Below are 11,413 nucleotides of genomic sequence, written 5' to 3' on the forward strand. Positions count from 1 at the left end.
CTGGCGCTTAGAGAGCAAAGCTCGACCAGGGTCCTTTACTCTGGCATCTCACTCAAATCAGCCGAGAGAGCCATGCTCGACCAGGGCAAAACTCATAATAATCTTATTATCGCAATTTACTGAAATCAGCCTAGAGAGCCATGCTCGACCAGTGCGAACTCATAAAAATCTTATTACCCGTCCATGATCATTACCGATGCGCACGCGGTCCTGATGTAACCCATCAGGCGGCATGTTCTACAAGCCACATTTCTCAAATCGCAATCACCACATTTAATAATTGTCTAAAGAAGTCATTCAACCATATCAAAATAACGATTAACAATTTAGAGTAAGACATCATGCAACTCATGTGGAAAACTGATAATATTTGGTATTATTATAACCTTACTATAATAATACTTATATTATCTTCAATAATTAATAATCTAGTAAAATTATTTACGTTGCGATACTAATAACCATATTAAGCACAAACTTTCAAAATAGCATATTAAATTCAGACTTAGCAATAATGCAACGATTAAGTGACTTTAACTCACAGAATTGGGTGACCTCCTAGCTCTGCTCCGGTGCCTCGGTTGGAGGGAGCCGAACAAACAGACAGTCTAGTCACGGAAAATAATTTATCAAAACGTTGAAACAATCGATCATTAATCCTAGGTCTAGACTCCTAGAACTGACTGTCTAAGAATCTCGACTCGGGAGAATTCTACCAAAAATCCGGCAGAACCTCCCCTACAACACGGACATTACCCCCTGTAAAAACGGGTCCATGACCTGCCAGAAAAATACTTCAAATATTCGACAATTTAAACAACGGGAGTCGGTTCCCCAAATTTCACTATTTTCCCGACTCCGCTACACAGCACAAAACACAAGGCAGGCAAACTGACAGACAATTATTTTTGACTCACAATATCATCAAATAATCAATATAATCCAATAGACACACAATTAAACCAAGAATTTCCAAAATTTCCGGCCAGAGAAAATTATCGAGACGCTCGATCGCTCGGTCGACTCGCCTCCAGCCGCCGGAGTCCGATCGACGATCCGAACTCACCATCGGACTCAAAACGACGCACTGACGACGATCCCTGCTTCTGATTTTTCGATCTGACTCCCGATCATCCGGAGAGATTTTCGAACGATCTCGGTCGTCGATTTGCAAACGAAGTCCGATCGCCACGAAACCAGTGCCATTTCGAAGCTTGAGCTGAGGAGAGTCAGGATACGTCCTCTGATCGTTCATAGCTCGTCGGAGATCGCCGGAAATGCCTAAAAACGCGGCTGCCCCCTACTTTCTCTCTCCAACGGATCTTCCGTCTTCAGCCCCCACAGGCGTCGCCGCTGCTGCCAAAAGAAAGCTCTCTTCGAGGGGAGCCGATCGCCACCAAGATCGGCCGAACGGCCAGCTCTCAGTCGCTGCCATTGGCTTCTGCCCTCGGCGGTTGCCACCGACGCTTCTCCTTCTTCTTCTTCCCGCGCCTCACTCTCTCTCCTCGTTCCTTCTTTTCTTTCTTTCAATATCGACATTTGACCCCTGAACTTTTTCTTATTACAATTTGGTCTCTCAACTTTCTTAATTACTTACAATTTCATCCAGCAAAATTCCAATTTAACCCCTAAACTTTTCCTTAGCCTTTCAATTAACCCTTAACTAATTAATTTGGGCCAAATCTGAATTATTGAAAATACATAATTACATAAATACCCCTGACCGACATATTTATTTACAAAAATACCAAACTCACAAATTTCCATTAGAACTCCCATAAAAATAAAATTATACTTTCAATCCTTATTCCAAAATAAATTTCCAATTTAGCCCTAACACAAAAATTAATTTAAATAATAAATTTCCGACTTAAAATTTAATACCACTAATCAATTAAAATACCAATTTTTCCAAAGTTCTTTTATAAAAACATCTCTTACAATTTCTACCATAATTTTTCCAATATATAATTTTATTTATACGTATACATATACATTGGGGAAAAAATTAGAATAACCAAAAATATATTCTACCCTTCAAATAATTTACTTAATTAATATCTTAAAATTTTAAACTAATTGAGTATAGAAAAATAACTCGTTCAATTGACTAATATTAAAATTTCTATTAAATCATTTCAAATTAAACCAAATAAAAATGAAGCTAAAATTAACTTAAATAAAAACTCATTATTAAATATATAAAAATTCCGGGTATTACAGCTGTTGTTGTGCTCCTGCGGACCCATAATGCTTATGCCATGCCATTGCTACGGGCTTGTGCCAAATTCTCGTTGCTGCAATGTGCTCACTCCAAATATATTTTTCTAAGTAATTTTTAACTAAATTTAATTAACTCATATATATTAAAAGAATTCTAATTTTATGATAATTATGTAATTAAGTGCCGTTAATAAAATTTTAAAAAATATAAACTAATTAAATAACTTAAAATAAAGGAATTAGGTAAATTTAACTAAAATTTAAACTTTATTAATAACTTAAATAAAAATAAAATCTAACTAAAAATTAAAAGTCTAAAGCCTAACTAAGATGACGAACAAATTAAAGCTAATTCTTAACTAAAGACAAGCAAACTAAGGAAAGTTTCTAAGTTCTAAACTAGTCATATTTCTTTGGGCATTCTCTTTCTCTCTTTGTCGTTAGTGGCATGCCATCCTTTCTTGGGAATCCACGACTTCTTTTGGGCGTGATTGACTCGGGTATGACATATTCATACTTTCTTGGATGCCTACGATCCTTTTTTGGGTAGATAGTTATCTCACCCTCACTTTTATACTCACTCTTACTATTCTCTTCTAAATCTTCTCCTTCCGAAGAGAGTTCATTAATGAGATATCTCTTTTGATACTTTCTTTTGGAATTTTCAATTTCCATCATTTTCTCGAGAGTGAGTAGGATGCTTGAATCTCTTGCAAGTTTCTAAAAACAGAAATAAAAATACTTTTTAATTAAAATTTAAAACTAAAATAATAAAAATACTAATGATGTAATACACAAGTGCTAAATTTATTGTCTATAGCTAGACATTGTCGAGTTGAACTCAAGTTGGTAGTGCATCAATACACTCCACTTCATGTCTATAGGCTATTCCTTCATAGTATGGCTTTAAACGATGGTCATTCACTTTGAATTGCTCTTGTATCTTAATTGTTGCATAATTTCATCGCACCATAGGAGAATACAGTTACTACTTCAATAGGGCCATTCTACCTTGATATAAAATTTCTTGAAAAAAGTTTAGAGCACAAGTTAAATAATAAAACTTTCATTCCAGGGATAAAAAACTTACGAAGCAAATTCTTGTCATCTTGTCTCTTTTCCTTTTTTTTATATAGTTTGACATTTTCATATGCCTCACTACGCGTTTCTTCAAGCTCATTTAGATGTAATAAGCGTTTTTCACCTTAGTTAAGTCTATATTAAGCTCTTTAATAGCCAATAAGCTTTATGTTCTACTTCAATCGAAATATAGCAACCTTACCATAAACTAGTCTATAAGGACTCATTCCAACTAGTATCTTATAAGTCGTGTGATATGCCCATAGAGAATTATTTAAATGTTTTGCCAATCTTTTCTTCATAGGCGAACTGATTTTTTGAGCACTCACTCAATTTATCTATTGCTAACTTCTACTTGTCCTGATGTTTGTGGGTGATTGGGAGTTGCAACTCTATGAGTTACTCCATATATCTTAAGTAAAGCACTAAATGCTTTGTTATAAAAATGGGTTCCCCCATCACTAATGATCGCCTTAGACATTCCAAACCTGCTAAAAATATTTTTCTTGACAACTTTGTAAATAATATTAGCATCATTAGTTCAGGTAGCAATTGCTTCTACCCATTTAGACACATAGTCAACAACAATAAGTATATATTCATAGCCATGAGAAGGTGAAAAATGTGCCATGAAAATAATGCCCCACACATCAAATAATTCAACTACAAGATTAAAAGTCTGAGGTATTTCATTCATTTTACTAATATCTTCACTTCTTTGGCATCTACAACATTTAGGACAATACATGAACATCTTTAAATAATGAAGGCTAAAAGAAACCTGATTAAAGAACCTTATAGGTTGTCTTCTTACCACCGAAATGACCTCCACAATGCATCTCATTGCAAAAAGCACAAATGTTTTATTGCTCATTCTTAGGAACATATTTTCTAATCATTTGATCAGAATAATATTTAAACAAATAGGAGTCATCCCAATAATAATGCCTACAAACAGATAAAAGTTTTTTCTTTTCCTGCCATGTTAAGTCAGGTTTCATAATACTACAAGCCAAGTAATTAATGATATCAACATACCAAGACTCATGATTTACAATAAATAATTATTTATTAGGAAAAGTTTCATTCATCACTTTTTTAGAATCAAGACTATCAAAATAAAAAATCAATCTAGAAAGATGAGCAGCAACCATATTTTCATTACCTTTTTTATCCTTTATTTCTATATCAAATTCTTGTAATAAGAGCATCTACCTAATAAGCCGCAGTTTAGCATTAGGCTTTGTCAAAAGTATCTCAAAGCCGCATTGATCTGAATGCGCAATAACTTTAAATCCCACCAAGTAAGATCTAAATTTGTCTAATGAAAGCATAACAACTAGAAATTCTTTTTCAGCAGTAGAATAGTTCATTTAGGCATCATCAAGAGTTTTGCTAGAATAATATATGACATGTAAAGCTTTATCAACTCTTTGGCCTAAAACTGCTCCTAAGGCATAATTAGATGCATCATACATTATTCCAAAGGGAAGAGACCAATCAAGTGCCATTATAACAAATGCACTAGTCAATTTTTCTTTCAAAGTATTAAAAACAGAAAGGCATGCATCATCAAAAATAAAGTTAACATCCTTAGCCAGTAATTCAGTTAAAGGATGAGCAATTTTAGAAAAATCTTTGTTAAATTGCTTATAAAATCCTTCATGACCAAGAAAACTGCTAATGTCTTTACCAAAGTAGATGGAGACAATTTAGCAATTAAATCAATCTTTGTCTTGTCAGCTTCGATACTTAACTATAAATCACATATCTTAGCACAATACCATGTTTAGCCATAACATGGCTCTTTTACTAACTCAAAGTCAAATTACACTCAATGCATCTTTCAAGCACATAAGTTAAATTACTAAGGCATGCATTAAATGAGGAGCCAAAAACTAAAAATCATCTATAAATACCTCGATACAGTCTTCTAACATATCAGAGAAAAATAGAAAGCAGACATCTCTGAAATGTTGCAAGTGCATTGCAAAGTCCAAATGGCATCTTCTAAATACAAAAGTTCATAAAGGGACATGTGAATGTTGTTTTTTCTTAATCTTCAGGTGCAATGGGTACCTGATAATAACCTTCCATCAAGAAAATAGTAAAATCTATGTTGTGCTGAAAGCTCTAAAATTTGATTAATAAAAGAAAGAGAAAAATGATCATTCCTTGTTGCAGCATTTAGTTTTCTATAATCAATACACATTTTCACCCTGTAGTCATTCTTGTGGGAACTAACTCTCACTTTTTTTTAACAACTATAATACCTGACCTTTTAGATACTACATGTACAAGATTTGCCCAATTACTATCAGCTATTAGATATTATCTCTCATCCAATAACTTTTGGGCTTTCTTTTTCACCACCTCTTTCATATTAGGATTAAGCATTCTCTGGATATCTTTAATAGCCTTGGCATTGTCCTCTAAGATTATTTTTATACATACACATAATTGGACTAATATCCTTAATATCAGAAATTTCCCATCCAATGGCTCTCCTTCGTCTTCTTAACTCTCTAATAATTGCTTCTTCTTCTAAAAGGGAAAGATCATATGCTACAATTACTGGATATGTATTTTCCTCTCCTAAGAAAACATACTTTAGTGTGTTAGAAAATTCTTTAAGTTCAAGTTTAGGTGGTTCATCAGTATTGTCTATTTCATTTTCTAATGGGAGAATTTAAAGGTACAATAGTGCTTTCATTAAATGACATCAGAATAGCTTCATCTAATTTATCATAAAAGTCTAGGTTTTATTCTACTTTTTCCAATGCTAATGCAACCTCTAACTTATCATTTCTATCTTATATGTATGTTTCACACACAAAATAATCCAAGCAATCAATATATGAACATTTATCAATTGAAATGCTAAAAGATAGAGTTAGCGAATGAAACACTTTAAATTCTACAGTCCCTCCGAAGACTATCATAGTCAGCTTCCTATTATACACATCAATGTAAGGTAATAAGCACATATTTTCACATATTATGTATATAAAATATACTATTAAAGTACTAAAATATATTAAATATATATATATAATATGAACCTATCAATGCACTAGCCTATAATTGTTGCCATATATATATAAGTCTAAATGTATATGTGGCTCTCAACTTGTATTGATTAGTCAATTTAATATTAAAATTTTCTATTTAATCTAAGAGATATTTCAATTTTATTCCTTTTAATATCTTAGTATCTTCATTTTTCAGTTTAACTTAATTTATATATGAATATATTGAACAAAGACGTATATTAAAAAGTGAATATCATAAAAAATAAATTTAAATATCCGTTAGTTTAGATTCAAAATTGCGGGTGTTAAACTAACTCAAAAAACAAAGATAAATGTACAAACATGTATTTCACCCTAAATAATATCAACATGCTAAATAAAGAAATTTTATTACTAAAATTATACTAAATGAGTAATAGCACGTATATGTAAGATAATATATTGGCAATGATGTCGAGAGATTCTTATTTAGCTTGGTGTATACATCACAACTAATAGAAGAGTGACGCATATGTATGAGTGTTTTACACTTTGGTATTGGATGAATGACACATACTTTATCATTTAAAACTAATAAAAATATGTCAATCATCTATCCATTTGATGTATAGATGAGATATACACCAAGCCTATACAAAAAAATTTCTAATGATGTCTGCGTTAGATGCATCATATGGCTATTTTTTTAATTGGTAAAATCTATTATTAAGTGTGAGCTTTCTTAAACTTTCATTTTATTTTATTAAATTTTTGTAATTTTATTTTAATGAATTAATAATTTATATATATATACTTTATTGAGTTAACATAGATCATGTGAGGTAGGACTTTTACGAAGGACAAAATACTACCTTAAGAGTTTTAATATACTTGTATACATAATGCTCAAATTCAAGACCTTAATTAAAGTAGAAGAGACTTTTACTATCTCACATACATACTCTTAGATATTTAATTTATTATCTTCTACTGCCATTTTGTCAATGCATACAAAATTATCATTTACTATGTTGAAAATTGTACAGTTTTGAATATTATTTTGGAGAAATTATTAATTCCTCTTATATTATTGATATTTTTTTGAGAGGAGATTATTCTTTATAGGTTAGAGGGTGTTTGATTCAGAAAGGTTTGATGTAGCTGACAGTTTTTTTTTTCATTGAGCAACTATATTAAAGTCTTTGGTAAGGACTTAAGAAACAATAGTTAATAGCTAATTTAGTCTCAATTAGCTGCTGATTGTATTAGCTCTGTTTTAAAATTTTTTCTTAGTAGCTAATAGCTTATTTAATTATTTATTTATTTATTTAAATATTATTATCCTTATTAAATCTTATCAATAATAACTTACTTTAAATTAATCTCATATAATTAAATTTTTATATTTTATAACAAAAACTACTATTTTGAAATTATTCTTAATAGTTAAATAATTATAATATTTATAATTATCGTGATTTGAAATTAAAAATTTTTATTAGTAGAATTTAAATTTATATTTCTACTTTTAAGATTATTTTATAAATATTTTTAATAATAAATACAATTAGTTAAAAAATATTAAATATAATATTTTTAATTATTATAAGTTATTTCTATTAGTTTGTGTTATTGAATATAAATTAATAAAATAAAATATATTATATTCTCAATAGTCATTTAACATACTAACAGCAACCGCTACTAAAATTTTATTAAATTGTTTAATTTATCAATCATTAACTATCAGTTTTCAACCACCAACTACCAACTATATTTATCAGTCGAATTAAACCGGCCTTTACTCCATAATTAAAGAATAATTGTTCAAACACCTACGGACTTAATGTGATGATGGGTATATATCTCGGTTTAACCATGGCGCTTTTCTATATTAAACAAAAAATTGTTCAAATATTATTTGCTTATTAGTCAAATTTTGTTTGTTAGGAATCTGCATTTAGTTACTTGAACTGACTAAATCTTTGGTAAGAAATAAACATAAATCTCTAAATCTTTGGTAAGAAATAAACATAAAAATCTCTTGACTCAGTTAGAACATTACTCTGATATCTGTATTTTTTGCTATTATTCAAACTACTAAGATGACAAAAAGATTAAAAATAACATCAAGGAATAATTATAAAATGGTGTATAAATTTATTAAGATTTAATAATTAAATATTTAAGCTTTTAAAAGTTACAATCTAACGTGTGAAACCGAAAATTATTAATGTTTAAGTGCATGGAACCGGTAACCTATATACAAAAAGCTGGATAATTATAAAAATAGTATGTGAACTTATTAAAATTTAACAATTTAGTATTTAAAGTTTTAAAAGTTACAATTTAGTGTATAAATTTGGTAAATACTTCCAATTGAATGTATATAGCAAGTAAACAGCAATTACAGACTTGTAATTTTAAAACACATATTATCCGCTTAGTAGAGTAAAAAAAATAAAATGTCAAAAAATCTTTAAAAAATATCTATTTTTAATATATTAATACACCGTTCTTATTATCACCATCATTATACTGTTCTCGTTATATTTTTATCAATTTAAAAAAAAATAAAATCTGTATCCAACTTTGAGCGACATTTTGTCTTTTTCAACTCATCACTATAAACATTTAAAATAAAATCAATTATTATTGAGGATGATAATTTTAACTATAACGTTAATTACTAATATATCTCCTTATGACATGGATAGTATTTATTTATATATTTTTATCAATCTTTGTAATCTTTATTGTGCAATAGAGTTTCATTTGTCTACAAGTTAATAATTTTTAATTTTATACACTAAATTATCATTTTTAAAAGTTTAAACACTTGATTATTAAATCTTAACAAATTGGCATGTTATTTTGTAATAAGCTGATATGGATACCTGTAATCTATTGTTGACATGCTATATACACTCAATCGTAAATGTTTACTAGGTTCATACACCAAATTATAACTTTTAAAAGTTAAAACACTTAATTATCAAATCTTAATAAATTCAAATACTATTTTTATAATTATCCCTAACAACAATAAAAGTAGAATGGATTCTAAAAGACACAAAGCCACAATTCCCTTTTTCTTTTCTTTTCTTAAAATTCACCACTTATTTGTGGAACTTTTGCTAGCAATATATATATATAATCTAGATTAAAATTAGTTCTAGTGTAGCCTACCCATTAATTTCTCATTCACTAGCCATGTGTTTGAGTAAAATAAGCAAGCACATAAAAAAATATTGCTCAGAAATAATAGCAAGGCAGTTTCCCTTTACATGTGAACAACCGAAGCCAAGATGTCAAATAACCCAGTATAAAGGGCAATTTTACTCTCGAGTGTAAAATCCACCACATAGTATTTCAACTAAAATTGGAAACCACCTAAAATTAGACCCCAGATTTGTGGTCTTGAGCTTCTTTAACCACTCTATAAATTCATCAACTTATATATTTTAAACTTCAACTAATTAAGCAAGTTTAAGCTTAAAAGAAGATCAAGGAAGTAAATTTTTTCAAAGAAAAAGGAAGAAAAGAATAAAGTAAAAAGAAAAGAAAAGTTGTAAAGAAGCCAAGATGGGTTCCAAACTGATTGCAGGAGCTACGTGCCTTTTATTCTTGTTGCTATCAGTAAGTAAAGCACAAGGTGCAATATTTGGTACAAAAAAATTTGATGTAAAAAAATATGGAGCAAAGGCAGATGGCAAAACAGATGATAGCCAGGTATGACTTATGAAACTTACTATTCTATGTAATTCTATAAAATTTTAACACTGGATACCAACATGCTTGACCTAGATTATCTCAACTTAGATAAAAATCAAGATTTGAGTCCCACTTCCCAGTTTTAATAAACAGCAAAAAGAAAAAAAAAATTAGCATCAAAGTATCTCTAAGAAAAACATGTTTCCTGACATTGCACAGTATATATTATGTATCATTGTAGGCTATAAATAGTGCCTGGCAAGATGCATGTGAATCCAAGATCGCAAGCACGGTTGTGATAGGAAAAGGGAAGTACATGGTTGGTCCTGTGAAGTTTCAGGGTCCCTGCAAAAATCCAATAACTGTTAAAGTCCAAGGAAACATCAAGGCTCCAGTGGACATCGACCGATTCCAGTTACAAGATGGTTGGATCGTTTTCAAAAATATTAATGGATTACAGGTTTTTGGAGGTGGAACATTTGATGGGCAAGGATCTATTCATTGGTCCAAATATAATTGTGTAAGGACCGGAAGATGCAAATCACTACCAAGTGTAAGTATATTTTATCTTATTGGCATATGTTGCTATTCTTGTATTCTTGATTTAAATTTGGTTTTGATTTTTCTTGATTCTTTCCGAGCAGAACATAAGATTCACATCTCTCAGCAACTCAGAGATCCAAGAAATAACCTCACTAAACAGCAAGTTTTACCACATGACTGTTTTCAACTGCAACAATATTACCCTTGAAAATGTTGTGATCAATGCACCAGAAACCAGCCTAAACACAGATGGAATTCACGTCGGTCGATCGACTGAAGTGAAGATCACTGGTGCCAAAATCAAAACTGGGGATGAATGTGTCTCTATTGGAGAAGGTAGCCAGCAAGTAGCCATTGAGAGAGTGACCTGTGGACCTGGCCATGGCATTAGCATTGGAAGTCTTGGCAGATATCACGACGAACAGCCAGTTGTTGGAGTTAAAGTAAGGAATTGTAGACTTACAAGCACCACAAATGGTATCAGGATTAAAACTTGGCCAGCTTCTCCGACCGGTATTGCCTCGAATTTGCATTTTGAGGACATAACTATGAACAATGTCAGCAATCCAATTCATATCAACCAACAATACTGCCCTTATAATAAATGTCAGGCAAAGGTACTTATATTATTCTTCATTGTAGTTCTTTTCTTCATCTATATTCTTGAGATTTTTATATGTTTCAGACTAACCATGATATACTATTTTTTTCTTCTTTTCAAGATTCCCTCGCGTGTCAAGATCCACAGCGTCAGCTTCAAGAATATCCGGGGAACATCTGCGACGAAACTTGCAGTGAAACTAATATGTAGCAAAGGCGTGCCCTGCCAGAATGTGTCCCTT

At 30.8% G+C, this 11,413-nt stretch overlaps 1 protein-coding gene across 1 annotated transcript in view; it reads left to right on the forward strand.

Annotated features, from left to right (window-relative positions):
• Window positions 1-9,783: 9,783 nt before the first annotated feature.
• Window positions 9,784-11,413, forward strand: part of LOC107262275 (exopolygalacturonase clone GBGA483-like) — a 2,012-nt gene continuing 382 nt past the window's right edge. Inside the window, exons 1-4 of the mRNA XM_015727111.2 lie at window positions 9,784-10,046; window positions 10,270-10,581; window positions 10,673-11,188; window positions 11,294-11,413. The exon at window positions 11,294-11,413 is cut by the window's right edge and continues 382 nt beyond it. Coding sequence (XP_015582597.2) covers window positions 9,900-10,046; window positions 10,270-10,581; window positions 10,673-11,188; window positions 11,294-11,413 — 1,095 coding nt within the window. The 5' untranslated portion in view covers window positions 9,784-9,899. The remainder of the gene's footprint in view (window positions 10,047-10,269; window positions 10,582-10,672; window positions 11,189-11,293) is intronic.

Source organism: Ricinus communis, chromosome 7 (genome assembly GCF_019578655.1).
Source record: "Ricinus communis isolate WT05 ecotype wild-type chromosome 7, ASM1957865v1, whole genome shotgun sequence".
In the NCBI taxonomy this organism is placed as follows: Eukaryota; Viridiplantae; Streptophyta; class Magnoliopsida; order Malpighiales; family Euphorbiaceae; genus Ricinus; species Ricinus communis.